We start from the raw sequence: 25,251 nt of genomic DNA, 5'->3' as shown, positions 1-25,251 counted from the left end.
ATACACCAATTCAAGAGTCTGTAAAGTGTCCCTAATGTATTGCCTTTACCACCACCCCTAGCAGCACGTTCCATCTACCCACCGCTCTCTGTGTGAAAAACACCTACCTCTGATATCCCCCCATACTTTCCTCCAATCATCTTAAGATGATGCTGCCTTGTATTAGCCATTGCCACCCTGTGAAAAAGGCACAGGTTGTCCACTTGCCTCTTATCGTCTTGTACACCTCCATCAAGTCTCCTTCACTCCAAAGACAAAAGCCCTGCCTTTCATAAGATATGCTGTCCAATCCAGAGTCATACACAGACTGCCGGAGGAACGCAGCAGGTCAGGCAGCGTCTATGGAGAGAAATAAACAGTCAGTGTTTCAGGCAGAGAGTCTTAGTCAGGACTCTCTAATCCAGGCAGCATCCTGTTAAACCTCCTCTGCTCCCTTCTGAGGTGTCCACATCTTTCCTATAATGAGGTGACCGGAACTAAACAGCAGTGAAGGTGGACGCATGGAGAGTGCTTCCCTGGTCTGCTGCCAGATTTCCCCAGATTCAGAATCAGGAGCAGTCTGTGTAGGGACTGAGGAGGAAAGTTTTCACTCACAGGCTGACAAACATTTGGAATTCTCTGCTTTGGAGGGTTGTGCAGATTCATTGAGCATGCAGATGGAGAGGGTTCTGGATGTGGGATGGAGCTGAGGAAGAGGTTTGTGTTCAGTGTTTGGTAGGGGTTCTACACCAGCAGGTTCATGAACAGTTATTACACCTCATCTGTCAGGCTCCTGAACTGGCGTGGGTATCTTCACTCAGCACAACTCAACACTGAACTGATTCCACAACCTGTGGACTCACTTTCCAGCTCATGTTCTCTATGTTATTTGTTTATTTATTTATTTGTCTATCTACTGTATCTATCCATTTATTTATTTGCACTGTTTGTCTTCTCTTGCACATTGGTTGCTTGTCAGTCTTTCTTTATATATTATTTCATCGATTCCATTGTATTTCTTTGTTCCACTGTGAATGCCCTCAAGAAAATGAATCTCAGGATTGTATATGGTGACGTATGTTTTCTGATGATAAATTTACTTTGAACTTTGGTGGAGTTTCTGTGGATTGTCCCAGTGCCAGCCCAGGGCTACAGCAGCATCTCGGGCACGTAGAGTCACTCAACACATGGACCATAAATTATACGTAAAACATACATAAATTACATAAGACAATGAAGAGAAAAAATATACTCTAATACTTTGGTCTAAGGTCAGTGGCTGGGATCAATGCTGCTTCTTCTGGGAATTGAAAGGCCATGGACAGAGTGGACGTGGAGGAATCTAGGACCAGAGAGCACAACCTCAGGATAGAGGGGCATCCATTTATCTGCTTCTGCTGATGGCCATGTCAGAAAGCTGATTCTAATTCTGATTATCATTATGAACAGAGATAAGGAGGGCTTTCTTTAGCTGGAGCGCAGTGAATCTGTAGCATTCATTGCCATTGACTGCTGTGGAGGCCAAGCCATTGGGTATATTTAAGTATGCTTTTGATTAGTAATGGCGTCAAAGGTCATAGGGAGAAGACAGGAGAATGGGTTGAGAGGGATAATAAATCCATGATAGAATGACAGAGCAGGCTCGATGGGCTGAATGGCCTAATTCTTCTCCAGTGTCTTATGGTTTTGTGGTTTGATCAGAGGGTAGCTGTTATATGTTGAATGTGGTGCACAGGATTGTGGCCAAGGCCTCCCCCTCTGGGTCAGACCTCAGGGAATCTTTGTGACCTCTCTGCAGTGAGCCAGTGCCTGACTGAGGTGAAGTCAAAAGGCGCTGCGACGGTGCCAAAACTAGCGCTGGACGTGATGTCATGTGAAGTGATTCGCCTGCTGCAGCTGACGGAGAATTCCATCGTGCCAATCAGTTACAAGGTGCCGCGCAAGGTAACTGGCAGTGCCTAGCGTCAGCACGGTGCTTCCCCTGCACATGTCTGCACGCCCGGGCCCCAAATCTTTACAAATCCCAAGTGACCTGCCTTCTGCGTGGCTATGGTAGCCGAGCTGGTGACGTTCCCTTGTTTCCTTGGATCATCCTGTTTCATCCAGTTCCCCTGAAATGTTTTTATTTAGCCAATTCCTTTGTGATGACTAAACTCCCAGAGATCACATGTTTCTTCAAGTTTTGGCTCATTAAGCACACATACCCAGGGGTACATAACTGCCGTGGCAGTTCACTTTCTATGGCAGCATCACAGTACATTACAAACTGGACAAACATCAATTACAATCAACTTAAATTAACATCAATTATATATAATTTACATGTGCAAATATAATGACTCTGCTCTTCCTCTATTCCCCACTCTGACTTTTTACCACTTTTCCCCTCTTCCCTTTCTCCTGTGGTCCACTCTCCTCTGCTATCAGACTCTTTCCTCTCCAGCCCTTGCCCTTTCCCACTCACCTGGTTTCACCTGTCACCTACCAGCTAGCCTCTTTCCCCTCCCCACACTTTTTAATTCTGGTGTCTTCCCTCTTCCTTCTCAGTCCTGATGAAGGGTCCAGGCCTGAAACATTGACTCTTCATTCATCTCCACAGATGCTGTTTGACCTGCTGAGTTCCTTCAACATTTTGTGTGTGTTGTTCTGGATTTCCAGCATTTATTATGACTCTAGTGCAAATTAATAGACAGAAAAAGAAATAGAATTCTTTTGTTATTCCTCACGTTGACTCTGGGCTGCACTGGGGTACACAGGGGTTACACTGGGATTACACTGTTCTATTACCCACAGAAATAACCAATCACTTTCCAATTCTGCAAACCCTCTGTGAAATCTGTATGACCCGAACCTCCTCCACAAACAGCCATTCTCCACCAGTGTATCCCAAAATCGGCACTCCGCCCATCAGTAATCACTCCCACAATCTGAAAGGCACCCACTCACACAGACTGCACACATTCCTCGTTAGTAAACACCGGCAGTCAGCACATTGAGCGGTCCTACACTGTGCTCAGTGCTGAGTCAGTGAACCCTCTATACCTGTCATATCAGTGCACAGCCAGCATGGGCAGTGGCTTAGCTGTGACCGATGAAACCCTCATCTGGTGTAACTGAAATTTTTCCCTCTTGTACCAGTCTCTCCAGGAATTCCATGCCGATTTATTCCCGGATACTCCTGGTAAAGTGCCGTCTGTGTCCGCGCTGGATTGGTTCAAAGGATCTGATGACCAGGTCAGTGATGTGTGGACACATGGTCACATCAGGTGAACGTCACTCCCCTTCATAGACTCTCACTCAGCATCACTCCCATTCTGGGTTACTTACACAGTGTCACTCACTGTGATCAGTCACTGTGGTCACTCACTGTGGGTCACTTGCACAGTGCCACTCACTGGTCACTCACTGTGGGTCACTCACTGGGTCACTCACTGTGGTCACTCACTGTGATCACTCACTGGGTCACTCACTGTGGCCACTCACTGGTCACTCACTGTGGGTCACTCACTGGGTCACTCACTGTGGTCACTCACTGTGATCACTCACTGGGTCACTCACTGTGGTCACTCACTGGGTCACTCACTGTGGTCACTCGCTGGGTCACTCACTGTGGTCACTCACTGGGTCACTCACTGGTCACTCACTGTGGTCACTCACTGGGTCACTTACTGTGGTCACTCACTGGGTCACTCACTGCGGTCACTCACTGTGTCACTCACTGTGGTCACTCACTGTGATCACTCACTGTGGTCACTCACTGGGTCACTCACTGGTCACTCACTGTGATCACTCACCGGGTCACTCACGGTGATCACTCACTGTGGTCACTCACTGGGTCACTTACTGTGGTCACTCACTGTGATCACTCACTGTGATCACTCACTGTGGTCACTCACTGGGTCACCCACTGTGATGACTCGCTGTGATCACTCACTGTGGTCACTCACTGGGTCACTCACTGTGATCACTCACCGGGTCACTCACGGTGATCACTCACTGTGGTCACTCACTGGGTCACTCACTGTGGGTCACTCACTGTGGTCACTCACTGGGTCACTCACTGATCACTCACTGGGTCACTCACTGTGGTCACTCACTGTGGTCACTCCCTGGGTCACTCACTGTGGTCACTCACTGGGTCACTCACTGTGGGTCACTCACTGGTCACTCACTGTGATCACTCACTGGGTCACTCACTGTGGTCACTCACTGTGGTCACTCACTGGGTCACTCACTGTGATCACTCCCTGGGTCACTTACTGGGTCACTCACTGTGGTCACTCCCTGGGTCACTCACTGTGATCACTCACTGGGTCACTCACGGTGATCACTCCCTGGGTCACTCACTGGGTCACTCACTGTGATCACTCACTGGGTCACTCACTGTGGTCACTCACTGAGTCACTCACTGTGATCACTCACTATTCACTCACTGGGTCACTCACTGGTCACTCACTGGGTCACTCACTGTAGGTCACTCACGGTGATCACTCAGTGTGATCACTCACTGTGATCACTCACTGTGGTCACTCACTGGGTCACTCCCTGGGTCACTCACTGTGATCACTCACTGTGATCACTCACTGTGGTCACTCACTGGGTCACTCACTGGGTCACTCACTGTGGTCACTCACTGGGTCACTCACTGTGGTCACTCACTGTAATCACTCACTGTGGTCACTCACTGGGTCACTCACTGTGGTCACTCACTGTGATCACTCACCGGGTCACTCCCTGGGTCACTCACTGTGATCACTCACTGTGGTCACTCACTGTGGGTCACTCACTGGGTCACTGTGATCAGTCACTGGGTCGCTCACTGGGTCACTCACTGTGATCAGTCACTGGGTCACTCACTGTGGGTCACTCACTGTGGTCACTCACTGGGTCACTCACTGTGGTCACTCACTGGTCACTCACTGTGATGACTCGCTGTGATCACTCACTGGGTCACTTACTATGGTCAGTCACTGTGATCACTCACTGCGGTCACTCACTGTGTCACTCGCTGTTGTCACTCACTGGGTCACTCACTGTGGTCACTCACTGGGTCACTTACTGTGGTCACTCACTGTGGTCACTCACTGTGATCACTCACTGGGTCACTCACTATGGTCACTCACTGTGATCGCTCACCGGGTCACTCCCTGGGTCACTCACTGTGATCACTCACTGTGGTCACTCACTGTGGGTCACTCACTGGGTCACTGTGATCAGTCACTGGGTCGCTCACTGGGTCACTCACTGTGATCAGTCACTGGGTCACTCACTGTGGGTCACTCACTGTGGTCACTCACTGGGTCACTCACTGTGGTCACTCACTGGTCACTCACTGTGATGACTCGCTGTGATCACTCACTGGGTCACTTACTATGGTCAGTCACTGTGATCACTCACTGCGGTCACTCACTGTGTCACTCGCTGTTGTCACTCACTGGGTCACTCACTGTGGTCACTCACTGGGTCACTTACTGTGGTCACTCACTGTGATCACTCACTGGGTCACTCACTATGGTCACTCACTGTGATCACTCACTGCGGTCACTCACTGTGTCACTCACTGTGGGTCACTCACTGGGTCACTCACTGTGATCAGTCACTGGGTCACTCACTGTGGGTCACTCACTGTGGTTACTATAGTCTGTGAAAGCAGTCATCACTCAGGGTCACGCTGTCACTTCAGGACACGATCCTGCTGCCCCCGACTTCTGGTTGTATCCGGGCACTGCTTGAGCCTACAGTCTGTGTACCTGGGGCTGCTGATTTGGTGACTGCTGTAGTCAATACAGTAGCATAGCTTAATGCGATTACAGTGAACACTGACTGGGTTTCCTCACACGATACAAAGACGTACGGTTAGGGTTAGTGAGTTGTGGGCCTGCTGTGTTGGTGCCAGAAGTGTGGTGACACGTGTGGACTGCCCCCAGCACATCCTCAAAGCAGACACAAACCACGCATTTCACTGTATGTGTCAATGTACATGGGACAGATAAAGCTAATCTTTTCTTTATGTTTGCTGCTGAAGGTGCCGAGGGTTAGCTTGGAGCCATGCAGACGGAGCAAGGAACGTTTTGTCTCTAGTGCTGTGCCTTCTCCACAGCCGGACACATCAGCCGGGGAACACACTCCCAAGGGAAAGGAGGAAGCGGAGGAAGGGTCCTGGGAAGCAGGAAGCACTGTAAGCAGCGTTCCAGTCAGCAGGTCTGAACCCCCAGGCCTTCTCCACAGCCATTCCTCTATCTCCAACACACTATCCCTCCACCATTCCCGAAATCCTCGATTCCCTGAATACCCCGAAATCTCTCAATCTCTCTTCTAAAAGGCTGCAGTTAGGATCAGAATCAGGAACAGCTTCTTCCGTTCCACTGTCAGATTTCTGAACGGTCCATGAAACTACCTCACTATCCTGTTCTCTTTTGGCACTACTTGTGTATTTTTAAAAATTTCTTATTGTAACCTACAGTTTATTTTTTATGTATGGCAAAACATCACATTTCAGTGAATTAGATGGGCTGAGAGGCCTGTTTCTATACTGTGGTGTTCTATGAGTCTATGATAATAGACCCGATTCTGATTCTGATTCGGAGGAGGGCGGATGAGGGGAGAGAGTCTGGTTGGACAAGGGGGATTACTGATGCAGGTACACGAGGCTCCAAACAAGGACTGTAGCTGAGACTAAAGGCTGATTTATACTTGTGTGTCAACTTGATGCCGTAGGTACAGCATCACCGCGAACCCTACACAGCGCCTACGCGGAACCCTACACCGTAGTCTGACGCGCACCTCTCCCAAAATGTAACTACGCGTCATGGCAACGCAGACTGCAACAACTGTGATTGGTCCGCTTGGTAACATCGCATTTCCTCCTATGCTGCAATAGCTTCCCATTGGGCGACTGAAGGGTAGGGAAGGAACTCTGGCTGTAGTGCTTTCCATAAAGCTTTACAGACCTCCGAAATTATGGAGGACACATTTTGCTTTTACGAAAAAAGACGCTCGCTTTAAACTTGTTTACCCCGAGAAAGACTACCATGACCATGAAGCCTTGCACGGGCAGGTGTGTGCGCATGCACAACATGCGCGAATTGCAGAACGACGCAGACACACCAACTCACAAGTATAAATGCTCGCAATGCGCGTAGGCCACTTGGGTAGGTTACGGCGTCGAGTTGGCGCACAAGTATAAATCAGCCTTAAGAAACAAGTTGTGTTCCTGAAGGCCAGGGAGTTGTACAGAGTTCAGTAACAGCTCGTTGCAGCAGCTATGTTGATCAGCAGAGACCATGTTTACAGCCGCTCCCTCACGGTTAAACAATACCTCAGTTCTAATTAACACACATCAAAGTTGCTGGTGAACGCAGCAGGCCAGGCAGCATCTCTAGGAAGAGGTACAGTCAATGTTTCAGGCCGAGACCCTTCGTCAGGACTCAAGGACACTTTGTCCTGACGAAGGGTCTCGGCCTGAAACGTCGACTGCACCTCTTCCTAGAGATACTGCCCGGCCTGCTGCGTTCACCAGCAACTTTTATGTGTGTTGCTTGAATTTCCAGCATCTGCAGAATTCCTGATGTTCTCAGTTCTAATTGTCTTCATTCATGGGTTCTGGATGTCACTGGCACTGTCACTTTACTGAGAGGACCGCTAGGAGTCATCGAGCACCACAGCACAGAAACAGGCCCTTCAGCCCATCTAGTCCATGCCAAACTATTATTCTGCCTAGTCCCATCGACTTGTACCTGTACTATAGCCCTCCGTACCACTCCCATACATGTACTCATCCAAATTTCTCTTAAATGTTGCAATTGAACCTGCATCAAGCACATCTGCTGGCAGCTTGTTCCACATGTACACCCCACTCTGAGTGAAGAAGTTTCCCCTCAGAATCCCCTTAAATATTTCAGCTTTTTTCTCTTAACCTACGACCACTAGTACTGAGAGAGCCGTACAAAAGTCCAGCACCGGACAGGCCATTCAGACCACAATCTTGATGCCAGTTTATACTAAACATCCTCGTCCTGTGTATCATCCATATCCCTCCATACCCTTCATATTCATGTATCTATCAAAAAGCCTCTTCAGCTCCACTAAAGCACCACCCCTGGTAACCTGTTCGTGTTAGAAAAGGGGGTTAAGCGTTTTAGGCATAAGGTTGGAGAAAGCAACCAGCTACGATTCAATGGCAGAACATAATCGATGGGCTGAATGGCCAGGTTCTGCTGTGCATTTTATGTCAATCTTCAACCTATTAAAGGCCTAGATAAGGTGGATGTGGAGATGATGTTTCCTGTAGTGAGGGAGTCTAGGACTGAAGGGCACAGCCTCTGAGCTGAGGAATTTAGAACAGAGATGAGGAGGAATTATTTTAGCCAGAAGTAGTGAATCTGTGGAATTCATTGCCACAGGGAGGTGTGAAGGTTAGCTCATTATTTAAAGGGGAGCTTGATAGGTTCTTGATTAGTCAGGGCATCAAAGGTTATGGGGAGAAGGCAAGAAATAGGATTAAGAGGAATAATAAATCAGTCATGATGGAACAGTGGAGCAGGCTCAATTGGCCAAATGGCCTAATTCTGCTCCAATATCTCATGGTCTAAAAATAACTGACGCTTAGGCATGTCATAAGTGGATCACAGAAGTGGTGACCAAAGACTTGTTCGAGGAAGTGGTTTGAAAGACCTTTTGAAAGGAAAGAGAGGCTTAGGGAGAAGTGTGTGGGCGGTAGGGAGTGCACAGATGCCAGTGATGACAAAAAGCCGGGACTGGAGCAGTGCAGAGATCTTATAGGGTTGTAGGACTGGAGGAGTGCAGAGATTTCAGAGGGTTGTAGGACTGGAGGAGTGCAGAGATCTCAGAGGGTTGTAACACTGGAGGAGTGCAGAGATCTCAGAGGGTTGTAGGACTGGAGAAGTACAGAGATCTCAGAGGGTTGTAGGACTGGAGGAGTGCAGAGATCTCAGAGGGTTGTAGGACTGGAGGAGTGCAGAGATCTCAGAGGGTTGTAACACTGGAGGAGTACAGAGATCTCAGAGGGTTGTAGGACTGGAGGGGTACAGAGATCTCAGAGAGTTGTAGGACCGGAGGAGTGCAGAGATCTCAGAGGGTTGTAGGACTGGAGGAGTGCAGAGATCTCAGAGGGTTGTAGGACTGGAGGAGTGCAGAGATCTTATAGGGTTGTAGGACTGGAGGAGTGCAGAGATTTCAGAGGGTTGTAGGACTGGAGGAGTGCAGAGATCTCAGAGGGTTGTAACACTGGAGGAGTGCAGAGATCTCAGAGGGTTGTAGGACTGGAGAAGTACAGAGATCTCAGAGGGTTGTAGGACTGGAGGAGTGCAGAGATCTCAGAGGGTTGTAGGACTGGAGGAGTGCAGAGATCTCAGAGGGTTGTAACACTGGAGGAGTACAGAGATCTCAGAGAGTTGTAGGACTGGAGGACGTTAAAAGAAAAAGGAGGGCAGATACAGGAGCCATTCCAGTGCTGGTCCAAGGTACAGCAGGCAAGGAGACTCAGTAAGAATCGAGAGTCAATTTAATTCACCATTGACATGGATTAGGAATTTGCTGTGGTGTGTTGGCATGACATGCACCAATAAAACAACATTCCACAATTATAAAGAATAAGGAACTATATAAAAATAAAGTGTGAATATGGAATAAAATGTGCATTAAAATATCCAGCATGTATTTACAATGTAAACAGCGTTGTAGACAGTGGTTTAAAGCAACTAGGGTAATAGGTAGAAGGGGTGGTGAGGGCTACCTAGAATGGTTGATGGGATTAACCGTCTGGGGGAGAAACTTTGAAGATGGCATGAAGTTTTTGTTTTCATAGCCCTTCAGCACTTCCCAGAAGGGAGCTTTTGGAAAAGGTGGGTAGTGTCCACAATGATTTTTCCTGCCTGGTTCTTTCTCCTGGACACGTATAATACTTGCTGTGATGATAGACTGCAGCCAATGGCCTTTTCTGCTGACCATAAGCAGAATTAGGCCATTTGGCCCATCGAGTCTGCTCTGCCATTCCATCATGAATGATTTGTTATACTGGTCAACCAATTTCTCCAACCTTCTCCCCATAACCTTTGACGCCCTGACTAATCAAGAATTTATGAACCTCCACTTTAAATATACCCAATGACTTGGCATCCACAGACATCTGTGGCAATAAATTCCACAGATTCACCACCCTCTGGCTAAAGGAGTTCTTCCTCATCTCTGTTCTAAAATGAATATCCCTCTATTCTGAGGCTGTGCCCTCTGGTCCTAACCTCACCCACTATAGGAAAAATCATCTCCATATCCACTCTATCTAGGCCTTCCAATACACGATAGGTTTTGGTGAGATTCCCCCTCATTCTCATTAACCTCCTTGGGTGCCTCCACAATCTCTTCAGCTATCTCTTTCAGAACCCTGGGGTGTACACCATCAGGTCCAGATGACTTATTTACCTGGTCCTTTCAGCTTCCCAAGCACCTTCTGCTTAATAATAGCAACTACACTCACTTATGCCCCAACACTCTTGAATTTCTAGCACACTGCAAGTGCCTTCCACAGTGAAGACTGACATAAAACTTTGCCCTCCATTTCTTTGTCCCCCATTACTACCTCTCCAGCGTTATTTTTCACAGTCTGTTATCCACTCTCATCTCTCATTTATCCTTTATATGTCAGAAAAACTTTTCGCATCCTCTTTTATATTATTGGCTATATTCTTATTTCATCATTTCTCTCCTCATGGGTTTTTAGTTGCCTTCTGTTGGTTTTAAAAGTTTCTCAATCCTCTAACTTCCCACTAATTTTTGCTATATTATGTGCCCTCTCTTTTGCTTTTATGTTGTCTTTGACTTCCCTTGTCAGCTACATTTGCCCCATCCTCCCTTTAGAATACTTCACCTTTAGGATCCTGTACCTTCTGGATTGCCCCCAGAAACTCCAGCCTTTGTTTTACTGCCGTCATCCCCGCTAGTGTCCCCTTCCAATCAACTTTGGCCAGCTCCTCTCTCACTGCCTGAACTGACAGTTTGCTTTAGTTCTTGTATATTTTGAGAGGATGTTGAACAAACCAGACAGTAATGGCTGATGTGAGGATGCTCTCTGAGATGGCAGTATAGAATTGAACCAGTATGTTCTGAGAAAGTTGGAATTTTACCAACTGCTGCAAGAAATAAATTCTTGCCGAGCATTTTTGTCAATGAAGGAGATATGGTTCTCCCTCGAGGTAATGAGGTATGTTCCTGGCTGTTCCTCTGTGGGTTCTCACCTCTGTCTGGGGTGTGTTCTAGGTTCACAGTGGACAGATGTCTTCATCAAGTTCCAGTGGCTCGTTGACTTCGCCATCAGTCACCTCCCTGAGCAGCAGCAGCAGCACCAAGTCCAGTGACCTGGCCGTGACCCCCCTGAGCCAGAAATCTCTGCAAGGCTTACTGGGTGAGTTGAAGAAAGGGCCAAGAAGATATTATCATTGGGATAATCAGCTGAGCACCTGATGCTTTGTGCTTTGGGACAGAGCAGTACAGTGTCATAGAACACTAAAGCACAGAAACAGTCCCTTTGGCCCATCTAGTCCATGCCAAACTGTTTTCCTGCCTAATCCCATCAACCATACCAGGAAACACACATCAAAGTTGCTGGTGAATGCAGCAGGCCAGGCAGCATCTCTAGGAAGAGGTACAGTCGACGTTTCAGGCCGAGACCCTTCGTCAGGACTAACTGAAGGAAGAGCTAGTAAGAGATTTGAAAGTGAGAGGGGGAGGGGGAGATCCAAAATGATAGGAGAAGACAGGAGGGGGAGGGATGGAGCCAAGAGCTGGACAGGTGATTGGCAAAAGGGATATGAGAGGATCATGGGACAGGAGGCCCAGGGAGAAGGACAAGGGGGAGGGGGAAGCCCTGAGGATGGGCAAGGGGTATAGTGAGAGGGACAGAAGGAGAAAAAGGAGAGATAAATAAATAAATAAATAACAGATGGGGTACGAGGGGGAGGTGGGGCCTAGCGGAAGTTAGAGAAGTCAATGTTCATGCCATCAGGTTGGAGGCTACCCAGATGGAATATAAGGCGTTGTTCCTCCACATAGCTTTCCTTCCTTCCTGTCCATGTACTTATCTAGTGTCCATGTACTTATCAAGTGTTGCAATCAAGCCCGCATCCTCCATCATTCCACAATTGCACCACCCTCCTCGTGGTGACTCCTGGCTTTTTGTGAGACTGCAGGGCAGATTCAGGACTGGGTGGGCATCGCAGTCCATTGATATTTGTGTGTTGTGTTGTCATATTCTGAACACACGTCCCATTTTTCAGGTTCCAGCTCGAAATTCAGACACATACAGGGTACGGTGTCTCATCGGGACACTCACATCACCAACCTGAAAGGATTGAACCTGACTACACCGGGAGAGTCCGACGGCTTCTGTGTGAATCGTGAACGAGCTGCCGTTCCGTTGCTGGTCTCAGGAGGACAGATCGCTGTGCTAGAGGTGACCACTTGGTACCAGCATCTCTCTCTACCTGCAGAAGCCTCGCTGACACCACGGTGCCAGTCGATGCTACTGGGGCAGCTCTTAGAACAGTGCAGAAACTGGTGTAGGGGGAGCTTTACTCTCTCCAAAAACTGTGCTGTCCCTGTTCTGTGACAGAGAAGGTGTAGAGGAGGTTTAATAGGATGCTGCCTAGATCAGAGAGCATGTCTGTGAGGATAGGTTTAATGAGAGAGGGCTTTTCCCTTTGGAGTAAAGAGGACAAGAGGTGACTTGGTAGAGGTGTACAAGATGGTAAAAGGCAGAGATTGAGTGGACAGTCCCAGGGTGGGAAATGGCTAATATGAGGGGCATAATTTTAAGGTGATATTGGAGGATACCTATGGGGGGGTGTCAGAGGTAGTTTTTTTTTACATGGAGAGTGGTGGGTGTATGGTATGCACTGCCAGGGCTGGTTACAAACATTTACGTGACTCTTACATGAGCACATGGGTGATAGAAAAACGGAGGCTATGTTGGAGGGAAGCGTTAGATTGATCTTAAGTGTAAATTATAAGGTCAGCAATACATTGTGGGCCGAAGGGCCTGTACTGTGCTAATGATGATTGTTCTATGTAAGCTTCGACACCCTTACTAATGAAGAACACAACATGATGGACTGAAGGTCCTGTACTGTGTTGTACTGTTCTATATCCTGTGTTAACTCTGTGTGTAGTTCATGCTATCCCTGTGCTTGGAGTGTGGGGTAGTTCACTGCAGGGAGAGATTTGCTCTGTCCCTGTGCCTGGAGTGTGGGGTAGTTCAGTATAGAGATTTGCTCAGTCCCTGTGCCTGGAGTGTGGAGTAGTTCACTGCAGAGATTTGCTCTGTCCCTGTGCCTGGAGTGTGGGGTAGTTCACTGCAGAGATTTGCTCTGTCCCTGTGCCTGGAGTGTGGGGTAGTTCACTGCAGAGATTTGCTCAGTCCCTGTGCCTGGAGTGTGGGGTAGTTCAGTATACAGATTTGCTCAGTCCCTGTGCCTGGAGTGTGGAGTAGTTCACTGCAGAGATTTGCTCTGTCCCTGTGCCTGGAGTGTGGGGTAGTTCACTGCAGAGATTTGCTCTGTCCCTGTGCCTGGAGTGTGGGGTAGTTCACTGCAGAGATTTGCTCAGTCCCTGTGCCTGGAGTGTGGGGTAGTTCAGTATACAGATTTGCTCTGTCCCTGTGCCTGGAGTGTGGGGTAGTTCACTGCAGAGATTTGCACTGTCCCTGTGCCTGGAGTGTGGGGTAGTTCAGTATAGAGATTTGCTCAGTCCCTGTGCCTGGAGTGTGGGGTAGTTCACTGCAGAGATTTGCTCTGTCCCTGTGCCTGGAGGGTGGGGTAGTTCAGTACAGAGATTTACTCTGTCCCTGTGCCTGGAGTGTTGGGTAGTTTACTGCAGAGATTTGCTCTATCCCTGTGCCTGGAGTGTGGGGTAGTTCAGTATAGAGATATGCTCAGTCCCTGTGCCTGGAGTGGGGGGTAGTTCACAGCAGAGATATGCTCTGTCCCTGTGCCTGGAGTGTGGGGTAGTTCACTGCAGAGATTTGCTCTGTCCCTGTGCCTGGAGTGTGGGGTAGTTCACTGCAGAGATTTGCTCTATCCCTGTGCCTGGAGTGTGGGGTAGTTCAGTATAGAGATATGCTCAGTCCCTGTGCCTGGAGTGTGGGGTAGTTCAGTGCAGAGATTTGCTCAGTCCCTGTGCCTGGAGTGTGGGGTAGTTCAGTACAGAGATTTACTCTGTCCCTGTGCCTGGAGTGTGGGGTAGTTTACTGCAAAGATTTGCTCTATCCCTGTGCCTGGAGTGTGGGGTAGTTCAGTATAGAGATATGCTCAGTCCCTGTGCCTGGAGTGTGGGGTAGTTCAGTGCAGAGATTTGCTCTGTCCCTGTGTCTGGAGTGTGGGGTAGTTCAATGCAGAGAGAGATTAGCTCTGTCCATGTGCCTGGAGTGTGGGGTAGTTCAGTGCAGACATTTGCTCTGTCCCTGTACCTGGAGTGTGGGGTAGTTTAGTATAGAGATTTGCTCAGTCCCTGTGCCTGGAGTGTGGGGTAGTTTAGTATAGAGATTTGCTCAGTCCCTGTGCCTGGAGTGTGGGGTAGTTCAGTGCAGAGATTTGCTCAGTCCCTGTGCCTGGAGTGTGGGGTAGTTCACTGCAGAGATTTGCTCTGTCCCTGTGCCTGGAGTGTGGGGTAGTTCAGTATAGAGATTTGCTCTGTCCCTGTGCCTGGAGTCTGGGGTAGTTCAGTGCAGAGGTTTGCTCTGTCCCTGTGCCTGGAGTGTGGGGTAGTTCAGTATAGAGATTTGCTCAGTCCCTGTGCCTGGAGTGTGGGGTAGATCACTGCAGTGATTTGCTCTGTCCCTGTGCCTGGAGTGTGGGGTAGTTCACTGCAGAGATTTGCTCTATCCCTGTGCCTGGAGTGTGGGGTAGTTCACTGCAGAGATTTGCTCAGTCCCTGTGCCTGGAGTGTGGGGTAGTTCAGTATCCAGATTTGCTCAGTCCCTGTGCCTGGAGTGTGGGGTACTTCAGTATAGAGATTTGCTCAGTCCCTGTGCCTGGAGTGTGGAGTAGTTCACTGCAGAGATTTGCTCTGTCCCTGTGCCTGGAGTGTGGGGTAGTTCACTGCAGAGATTTGCTCTGTCCCTGTGCCTGGAGTGTGGGGTAGTTCACTGCAGAGATTTGCTCAGTCCCTGTGCCTGGAGTGTGGGGTAGTTCAGTATACAGATTTGCTCTGTCCCTGTGCCTGGAGTGTGGGGTAGTTCACTGCAGAGATTTGCACTGTCCCTGTGCCTGGAGTGTGGGGTAGTTCAGTATAGAGATTTGCTCAGTCCCTGTGCCTGGAGTGTGGGGTAGTTCACTGCAGAGATTTGCTCTGTCCCTGTGCCTGGAGGGTGGGGTAGTTCAGTACAGAGATTTACTCTGTCCCTGTGCCTGGAGTGTTGGGTAGTTTACTGCAGAGATTTGCTCTATCCCTGTGCCTGGAGTGTGGGGTAGTTCAGTATAGAGATATGCTCAGTCCCTGTGCCTGGAGTGGGGGGTATTTCACAGCAGAGATATGCTCTGTCCCTGTGCCTGGAGTGTGGGGTAGTTCACTGCAGAGATTTGCTCTGTCCCTGTGCCTGGAGTGTGGGGTAGTTCACTGCAGAGATTTGCTCTATCCCTGTGCCTGGAGTGTGGGGTAGTTCAGTATAGAGATATGCTCAGTCCCTGTGCCTGGAGTGTGGGGTAGTTCAGTGCAGAGATTTGCTCAGTCCCTGTGCCTGGAGTGTGGGGTAGTTCAGTACAGAGATTTACTCTGTCCCTGTGCCTGGAGTGTGGGGTAGTTTAGTATAGAGATTTGCTCAGTCCCTGTGCCTGGAGTGTGGGGTAGTTCAGTGCAGAGATTTGCTCAGTCCCTGTGCCTGGAGTGTGGGGTAGTTCACTGCAGAGATTTGCTCTGTCCCTGTGCCTGGAGTGTGGGGTAGTTCAGTATAGAGATTTGCTCTGTCCCTGTGCCTGGAGTCTGGGGTAGTTCAGTGCAGAGGTTTGCTCTGTCCCTGTGCCTGGAGTGTGGGGTAGTTCAGTATAGAGATTTGCTCAGTCCCTGTGCCTGGAGTGTGGGGTAGATCACTGCAGTGATTTGCTCTGTCCCTGTGCCTGGAGTGTGGGGTAGTTCACTGCAGAGATTTGCTCTGTCCCTGTGCCTGGAGTGTGGGGTAGTTCACTGCAGAGATTTGCTCAGTCCCTGTGCCTGGAGTGTGGGGTAGTTCAGTATCCAGATTTGCTCAGTCCCTGTGCCTGGAGTGTGGGGTACTTCAGTATAGAGATTTGCTCAGTCCCTGTGCCTGGAGTGTGGGGTAGTTCACTGCAGAGATTTGCTCTGTCCCTGTGCCTGGAGGGTGGGGTAGTTCAGTACAGAGACTTACTCTGTCCCTGTGCCTGGAGTGTGGAGTAATTCAGTATAGACATATGCTCAGTTCCTGTGCCTGGAGTGTGGGGTAGTTCAGTGCATAGATTTGCTTTGTCCCTGTGTCTGGAGTGTGGGGTAGTTCAGTGCAGAGAGAGATTAGCTCTGTCCATGTGCCTGGAGTGTGGGGTAGTTCAGTATAGGGATTTGCTCAGTCCCTGTGTCTGGAGTGTGGGGTAGTTCACTGCAGAGATTTGCTCTATCCCTGTGCCTGGAGTGTGAGGTAGTTCAGTATAGAGATATGCTCAGTCCCTGTGCCTGGAGTGTGGGGTAGTTCAGTGCAGAGATTTGCTCAGTCCCTGTGCCTGGAGGGTGGGGTAGTTCAGTACAGAGATTTACTCTGTCCCTGTGCCTGGAGTGTGGGGTAGTTTACTGCAGAGATTTGCTCTATCCCTGTGCCTGGAGTATGGGGTAGTTCAGTATAGCGATTTGCTCTGTCCCTGTGCCTGGAGTGTGGGGCAGTTAACTGCGGAGATTTGCTCTGTCCCTGTGCTTGGAGTGTGGGGTAGTTCAGTATAGAGATATGCTCAGTCCCTGTGCCTGGAGTGTGGGGTAGTTCAGTGCAGAGATTTGCTCTGTCCCTGTGCCTGGAGTGTGGGGTAGTTCAGTGCAGAGATTTGCTCTGTCCCTGTGCCTGGAGTCTGGGGTAGTTCAGTATAGAGATTTGCTCAGTCCTTGTGCCTGGAGTGTGGGGTAGTTCACTGCAGAGATTTGCTCAGTCCCTGTGCCTGGAGTGTGGGGTAGTTCAGTATAGAGATTTGCTCAGTCCTTGTGCCTGGAGTGTGGGGTAGTTCACTGCGGAGATTTGCTCAGTCCCTGTGCCTGGAGTGTGGGGTAGTTTACTGCAGAGATTTGCTCAGTCCCTGTGCCTGGAGTGTGGGGTAGTTCAGTATAGAGATTTGCTCAGTCCTTGTGCCTGGAGTGTGGGGTAGTTCACTGCGGAGATTTGCTCAGTCCCTGTGCCTGGAGTGTGGGGTAGTTTACTGCAGAGATTTGCTCAGTCCCTGTGCCTGGAGTGTGGGGTAGTTCAGTATAGAGATTTGCTCAGTCCTTGTGCCTGGAGTGTGGGGTAGTTCACTGCAGAGATTTGCTCAGTCCCTGTGCCTGGAGTGTGGGGTAGTTCAGTATAGAGATTTGCTCTGTCCCTGTGCCTGGAGTGTGGGGTAGTTCACTGCAGAGATTTGCTCTGTCCCTGTGCCTGGAGTGTGGGGTAGTTCACTGCAGAGATTTGCTCAGTCTCTGTGCCTGGAGTGTGGGGTAGTTCAGCGCAGAGCGAGATTAGCTCTGTCCCTGTGCCTGGAGTGTGGGGTAGTTCACTGCAGAGATTTGCTCTGTCCCTCTGCCTGGAGTGTGGGGTAGTTCACTGCAGAGATTTGCTCAGTCCCTTTGTCTGGAGTGTGGGGTAGGTCACTGCAGAGATTTGCTCTATCCCTGTGCCTGGAGTGTGGGGTAGTTTAATATAGAGATTTGCTCAGTCCCTGTGCCTGGAGTGTGGGGTTGTTCACTGCAGAGATTCGCTCTGTCCCTGTGCTTGGAGTGTTGGGTAGTTCAGTGCAGAGATTTGCTCTGTGACTGGAGTGTGGGGTAGTTCACTGCAGAGACTTGCTCTGTCCCTGTGCCTGGAGTGTGGGGTAGTTCACTGCAGAGATTTGCTCTGTCCCTGTGCCTGGAGTGTGGGGTAGTTCACTGCAGAGCTCTGCTCTGTCCCTGTGCCTGGAGTGTGGGGTAGTTCACTGCAGAGATTTGCTCTGTCCCTGTGCCTGGAGTGTGGGGTACTTCAGTATAGAGATTTGCTCAGTCCCTGTGCCTGGAGTGTGGGGTAGTTCATTGCAGAGATTTGCTCTGTCCCTGTGCCTGGAGTGTGGGGTAGTTCACTACAGAGATTTGCTCAGTCCCTGTGCCTGGAGTATGGGGTAGTTCAGTATAGAGATTTGCTCTGTCCCTGTGCCTGGAGTGTGGGGTAGTTCAGTATAGAGATTTGCTCTGTCCCTGTGCATGGAGTTGGGGTAGTTCACTGCAGAGATCTGCTCTGTCCCTGTGCCTGGAGTGTGGGGTAGTTCACTGCAGAGATTTGCTCTGTCCCTGTGCCTGGAGTGTGGGGTACTTCAGTATAGAGATTTGCTCAGTCCCTGTGCCTGGAGTGTGGGGTAGTTCATTGCAGAGATTTGCTCTGTCCCTGTGCCTGGAGTGTGGGGTAGTTCACTACAGAGATTTGCTCAGTCCCTGTGCTTGGAGTATGGGGTAGTTCAGTATAGCGATTTGCTCTGTCCCTGTGCCTGGAGTGTGGGGTAGTTAACTGCAGAGATTTGCTCTGTCCCTGTGCCTGGAGTGTGGGGTAGTTCACTGCAGAGATTTGCTCAGTCCCTGTGCCTGGAGTGTGGGGTAGTTCAGTATAGAGATTTGCTCAGTCCTTGTGCCTGGAGTGTGGGGTAGTTCACTGCAGAGATTTGCTCAGTCCCTGTGCCTGGAGTGTGGGGTAGTTCAGTATAGAGATTTGCTCAGTCCTTGTGCCTGGAGTGTGGGGTAGTTCACTGCAGAGATTTGCTCAGTCCCCGTGCCTGGAGTATGGGGTAGTTCAGTATAGCGATTTGCTCTGTCCCTGTGCCTGGAGTGTGGGGTAGTTAACTGCAGAGATTTGCTCTGTCCCTGTGCTTGGAGTGCGGGGTAGTTCACTGCAGAGATTTGCTCTGTCCCTGTGCCTGGAGTGTGGGGTAGTTCAGTATAGAGATTTGCTCAGTCCCTGTGCCTGGAGTGTGGGATAGTTCACTGCAGAGATTTGCTCTGTCCCTGTGCCTGGAGTGTGGGGTAGTTCAGTGCAGAGATTTGCTCTGTCCCTGTGCCTGGAGTGTGGGGTAGTTCACTGCAGAGATTTGCTCTGTCCCTGTGCCTGGAGTGTGGGGTAGTTCACTGCAGAGATTTGCTCTGTCCCTGTGCCTGGAGTGTGGGGTAGTTCACTGCAGAGATTTGCTCAGTCTCTGTGCCTGGAGTGTGGGGTAGTTCAGCGCAGAGCGAGATTAGCTCTGTCCCTGTGCCTGGAGTGTGGGGTAGTTCACTGCAGAGATTTGCTCTGTCCCTCTGCCTGGAGTGTGGGGTAGTTCACTGCAGAGATTTGCTCAGTCCCTTTGTCTGGAGTGTGGGGTAGGTCACTGCAGAGATTTGCTCTATCCCTGTGCCTGGAGTGTGGGGTAGTTTAATATAGAGATTTGCTCAGTCCCTGTGCCTGGAGTGTGGGGTTGTTCACTGCAGAGATTCGCTCTGTCCCTGTGCTTGGAGTGTTGGGTAGTTCAGTGCAGAGATTTGCTCTGTGACTGGAGTGTGGGGTAGTTCACTGCAGAGATTTGCTCTGTCCCTGTGCCTGGAGTGTGGGGTAGTTCACTGCAGAGATTTGCTCTGTCCCTGTGCCTGGAGTGTGGGGTAGTTCACTGCAGAGATTTGCTCTGTCCCTCTGCCTGGAGTGTGGGGTAGTTCACTGCAGAGATTTGCTCAGTCCCTTTGTCTGGAGTGTGGGGTAGGTCACTGCAGAGATTTGCTCTATCCCTGTGCCTGGAGTGTGGGGTAGTTTAATATAGAGATTTGCTCAGTCCCTGTGCCTGGAGTGTGGGGTTGTTCACTGCAGAGATTCGCTCTGTCCCTGTGCTTGGAGTGTTGGGTAGTTCAGTGCAGAGATTTGCTCTGTGACTGGAGTGTGGGGTAGTTCACTGCAGAGATTTGCTCAGTTCCTGTCTCTGGAGTGTGGGGTAATTCACTGCAGAGATTTGCTCTGTCCCTGTGCCTGGAGTGTGGGGTAGTTCAGTGCAGAGGTTTGCTCTGTCCCTGTGCCTGGAGTGTGGGGTAGTTCAGTGCAGAGGTTTGCTCTGTCCCTGTGCCTGGAGTCTGGGGTAGTTCAGTATAGCGATTTGCTCTGTCCCTGTGCCTGGAGTGTGGGGCAGTTAACTGCGGAGATTTGCTCTGTCCCTGTGCTTGGAGTGTGGGGTAGTTCAGTATAGAGATATGCTCAGTCCCTGTGCCTGGAGTGTGGGGTAGTTCAGTGCAGAGATTTGCTCTGTCCCTGTGCCTGGAGTGTGGGGTAGTTCAGTGCAGAGATTTGCTCTGTCCCTGTGCCTGGAGTCTGGGGTAGTTCAGTATAGAGATTTGCTCAGTCCTTGTGCCTAGAGTGTGGGGTAGTTCACTGCAGAGATTTGCTCAGTCCCTGTGCCTGGAGTGTGGGGTAGTTCAGTATAGAGATTTGCTCAGTCCTTGTGCCTGGAGTGTGGGGTAGTTCACTGCGGAGATTTGCTCAGTCCCTGTGCCTGGAGTGTGGGGTAGTTTACTGCAGAGATTTGCTCTATCCCTGTGCCTGGAGTGTGGGGTAGTTCAGTATAGAGATATGCTCAGTCCCTGTGCCTGGAGTGTGGGGTAGTTCAGTGCAGAGATTTGCTCTGTCCCTGTGTCTGGAGTGTGGGGTAGTTCAATGCAGAGAGAGATTAGCTCTGTCCATGTGCCTGGAGTGTGGGGTAGTTCAATGCAGAGATTTACTCTGTCCCTGTGCCTGGAGTGTGGGGTACTTCAGTGCAGACATTTGCTCTGTCCCTGTGCCTGGAGTGTGGGATAGTTCAGTGCAGACATTTGCTCTGTCCCTGTGCCTGGAGTGTGGGGTAGTTTAGGATAGAGATTTGCTCAGTCTCTGTGCCTGGAGTGCGGGGTAGTTCAGTGCAGAGATTTGCTCAGTCCCTGTGCCTGGAGTGTGGGGTAGTTCAGTATAGAGATTTGCTCAGTCCCTGTGCCTGGAGTGTGGGGTAGTTCACTGCAGAGATTTGCTCTGTCCCTGTGCCTGGAGTGTGGGGTAGTTCAGTATAGAGATTTGCATAGTCCCTGTGCCTGGAGTGTGGGGTAGTTCAGTGCAGAGAGAGATTTGCTCAGTCCCTGTGCCTGGAGTGTGGGGTAGTTCACTACAGAAATTTGCTCTGTCACTGTGCCTGGAGTGTGGGATAGCTCACTGCAGAGATTTGCTCTGTCCCTGTGCCTGGAGTGTGGGGTAGTTCACTGCAGAGATTTGCTCTGTCCCTGTGCCTGGAGGGTGGGGTAGTTCAGTACAGAGATTTACTCTGTCCCTGTGCCTGGCATGTGGGGTAGTTTACTGCAGAGATTTGCTCTATCCCTGTGCCTGGAGTGTGCGGTAGTTCAGTATAGAGATTTCCTCAGTTCCTGTGCCTGGAGTGTGGGGTAGTTCAGTGCAGAAATTTGCTCTGTCCCTGTGCCTGGAGTGTGGGGTAGTTCAGTGCAGAGATTTGCTCTGTCCCTGTGCCTGGAGTCTGGGGTAGTTCAGTATAGAGATTTGCTAAGTCCCTTTGCCTGGAGTGTGGGCTAGTTCACTGCAGAGATTTGCTCAGTCCCTGTGCCTGGAGTGTGGGGTAGTTCAGTATAGAGATTTGCTCTGTCCCTGTGCCTGGAGTGTGGGGTAGTTCAGTATAGAGATTTGCTCTGTCCCTGTGCATGGAGTTGGGGTAGTTCACTGCAGAGCTCTGCTCTGTCCCTGTGCCTGGAGTGTGGGGTAGTTCACTGCAGAGATTTGCTCTGTCCCTGTGCCTGGAGTGTGGGGTACTTCAGTATAGAGATTTGCTCAGTCCCTGTGCCTGGAGTGTGGGGTAGTTCATTGCAGAGATTTGCTCTGTCCCTGTGCCTGGAGTGTGGGGTAGTTCACTACAGAGATTTGCTCAGTCCCTGTGCCTGGAGTATGGGGTAGTTCAGTATAGAGATTTGCTCTGTCCCTGTGCCTGGAGTGTGGGGTAGTTCAGTATAGAGATTTGCTCTGTCCCTGTGCATGGAGTTGGGGTAGTTCACTGCAGAGATCTGCTCTGTCCCTGTGCCTGGAGTGTGGGGTAGTTCACTGCAGAGATTTGCTCTGTCCCTGTGCCTGGAGTGTGGGGTACTTCAGTATAGAGATTTGCTCAGTCCCTGTGCCTGGAGTGTGGGGTAGTTCATTGCAGAGATTTGCTCTGTCCCTGTGCCTGGAGTGTGGGGTAGTTCACTACAGAGATTTGCTCAGTCCCTGTGCTTGGAGTATGGGGTAGTTCAGTATAGCGATTTGCTCTGTCCCTGTGCCTGGAGTGTGGGGTAGTTAACTGCAGAGATTTGCTCTGTCCCTGTGCCTGGAGTGTGGGGTAGTTCAGTGCAGAGGTTTGCTCTGTCCCTGTGCCTGGAGTGTGGGGTAGTTCAGTGCAGAGGTTTGCTCTGTCCCTGTGCCTGGAGTCTGGGGTAGTTCAGTATAGCGATTTGCTCTGTCCCTGTGCCTGGAGTGTGGGGTTGTTCACTGCAGAGATTCGCTCTGTCCCTGTGCTTGGAGTGTTGGGTAGTTCACTGCAGAGATTTGCTCAGTTCCTGTCTCTGGAGTGTGGGGTAATTCACTGCAGAGATTTGCTCTGTCCCTGTGCCTGGAGTGTGGGGTAGTTCAGTGCAGAGGTTTGCTCTGTCCCTGTGCCTGGAGTGTGGGGTAGTTCAGTGCAGAGGTTTGCTCTGTCCCTGTGTCTGGAGTGTGTGGTAGTTCAGCGCAGAGATTTCCTTTGTTTGCTACTTACTATCCATGATGTATCAGATGAATGTCCTCTGCCCACCATCGAGAAACACATCATATGAACACCGACAACAGGTCGTGTGTGAAAGGAGAGTGAGTGACGGACTTGCAGGAGAAACAAAAAACAGTTAGGAACCAGAAAATGAGCAAAGAATATACAACGCAATAGTCAACAATTTTATGGAAATGAATTAAAAAAAAGATTGGAATGGAGTAGGGCTGTGAAGAGATGGCCAGTCAATAGCCCAGGTAATGGCAGGACCATAGCAGATTTAATAAATCTCTATTTGTCTCATTGTTTTCTACAGACGGCCTGGCATGCTGTGTTGGCGCCGGAATCTGTGACAACACTTGGGGCTGCGCCCAGCACATCCTTGGGTGTGTTGGTTGTTAATACAAACAGCACATTTCACTGTGAGCGATAATCTAAGATGAGCATTTTTAAAATAGAAATTCCAGATGTAATGAAATAACCTGGTCACACTCAGATCGTAGAAATTCCATGGATCTGGAAGACCATCAGACATAGGAGCAGAATTAGGCCATTCAGCCCATCAAGTCTGCTCTATCACTTATTATGTGATTATTCTAGATGGGCCGAGGGGTTTGTATCTTTGCGGTAAAGCTCTCCAACTTGTGATTTGTTATTGTGCTGTATCTCTAAATAAAATTTGAAAAAAAAAAATATATATATATATGTACTTTGATGACAAATTTCCCCTGTTCCCTGAGGAAGCAGGACCTGGGAGTAGAGAGTATCTGTTGACGCTGAAAGAGGGTGGGTGGTGGTGTTCCACGGGAGCATTCCCATTCACAATCCAGAGATTTAGAACTTTGTGGGGGAGCAGTCAGTACTGAGGAGAGCTGCAGTCAATTGCGAACGAATATTAATACATGTGTCGAGCGGGCGGACAGCCCAGATGAAGGATCAAGAAACAATTTTATTCACCGTATACATTGACATGGATTAGGAATTTGCTGTGGTGTGTGGGCACGACATGCACCAATAAAACAACATTCCACAATTATAAAGTATTAAATAAAAATAAAGGTTGAATTAGAGATTGAAGTATGGAAATGGAATAAAATGTACATCAGTACCAGCATGTAAATGTGGTAATAAAACGTGGTTTCAGTGCAGTGATGGGGGAGTTGACGGAAGGGGGTGGGGACTAACTAGAATGGTTGATCAGTTTAACCAACTGAGGGAAGAAACGTTTTACATGGCATAAAGATTTTGTTTTAATAGCCCTATAGCAATTTCCAGAAGGGAGCTTTTGGAAAAGGCCGTTTGCTAGGTGAGTAGTGTCTGCTATGATTTTTCTTGACCACTTTTTTATCCTGAAAACATACAAGTCCTGCAATGATGGTAGACTGCAGCCAAGCTACTAGTAGACTGCGGAGAGGTTAAGATAAATATGAGGTTGTCTACTTCAGTGGGAAGAATAGGTCACATTAAGCAGAAGGTGTGAGTGTAGAGGGCAAAGCAATCTCAAAGTACAGATACACCAATCACTACATTTTGTGCCACAGGTTGTGCAAGAGCAAAAAGACAAAATGAAAGCAAGTGCAATAATTTAATTCTACAGGGACAGAATTGAAAAGCAGGGAAGTGATGCATAACTCATGTTGAATATTAAACACCAGAGATTCTGCAGACACTGGAAATCCAGGGCAACACACACAAAATGCTTTTGGAACTTAGCAGGTCAGGCAGCATCTATGGAGAGGGATAAACAGTCGACATTTCAGGCCAAGACCCTTCATGAAGAAATGTCTCAGCCTGAAACATTGACTGTTTATTGCTTTTCATAGATGCTGCCGGACCTGTTGAGTTCCTCAAGCATTTAGTGTGTGCTCCTCCGTGTTGAATGTTGGTTAGACCACCCATCCAGGACTGGCCGCAGTTCTGATCACGACATGATAATGTTCAGATCTCCTTGTCTCCTGCAGTTGTCCAAGCCTGGCCGGTTACCGGACTCGACTCTACCCACCATCCAGAACGGTGCAGCTGTTGCAGACCTGTGCTGGGATCCCTTTGATTGTCACCGTCTCGCAGTCGGTACGGACACACTTCCAAGTCAGGGAGAGCCTCCGCATTCTGGGAGGACTTTTATTGAGGAGGCAGTATTGTAAAATGTGGCAGTGAAACAGGATATGAAACGCTGGTACAAGTGACACAAAGTTAGCTCCCAGGCATAACGGGTAATGAGGAATGCTGGTGAATTGGCAGTCTTTATTGCAATGGGTGCAGAATATAAAAGACCAAAGGTAGAGATCCAAAGGAGTCA

At 49.5% G+C, this 25,251-nt stretch overlaps 1 protein-coding gene across 1 annotated transcript in view; it reads left to right on the top strand.

Moving 5' to 3' along the window:
- The window catches only part of coro7 (coronin 7), a 177,214-nt gene that overhangs the window by 112,860 nt on the left and 39,103 nt on the right, over positions 1–25,251 (top strand). Inside the window, exons 11-16 of the mRNA XM_072267324.1 lie at positions 1,778–1,923; positions 3,118–3,213; positions 6,005–6,157; positions 11,254–11,398; positions 12,270–12,445; positions 24,914–25,022. Coding sequence (XP_072123425.1) covers positions 1,778–1,923; positions 3,118–3,213; positions 6,005–6,157; positions 11,254–11,398; positions 12,270–12,445; positions 24,914–25,022 — 825 coding nt within the window. The remainder of the gene's footprint in view (positions 1–1,777; positions 1,924–3,117; positions 3,214–6,004; positions 6,158–11,253; positions 11,399–12,269; positions 12,446–24,913; positions 25,023–25,251) is intronic.

The sequence above is a fragment of the Mobula birostris genome, chromosome 9 (genome assembly GCF_030028105.1).
Source record: "Mobula birostris isolate sMobBir1 chromosome 9, sMobBir1.hap1, whole genome shotgun sequence".
NCBI classification, from domain to species: Eukaryota; Metazoa; Chordata; class Chondrichthyes; order Myliobatiformes; family Myliobatidae; genus Mobula; species Mobula birostris.
Note: the sequence above shows the minus strand (reverse complement) of the source record. Positions and strands in the feature narration are given on the sequence as shown.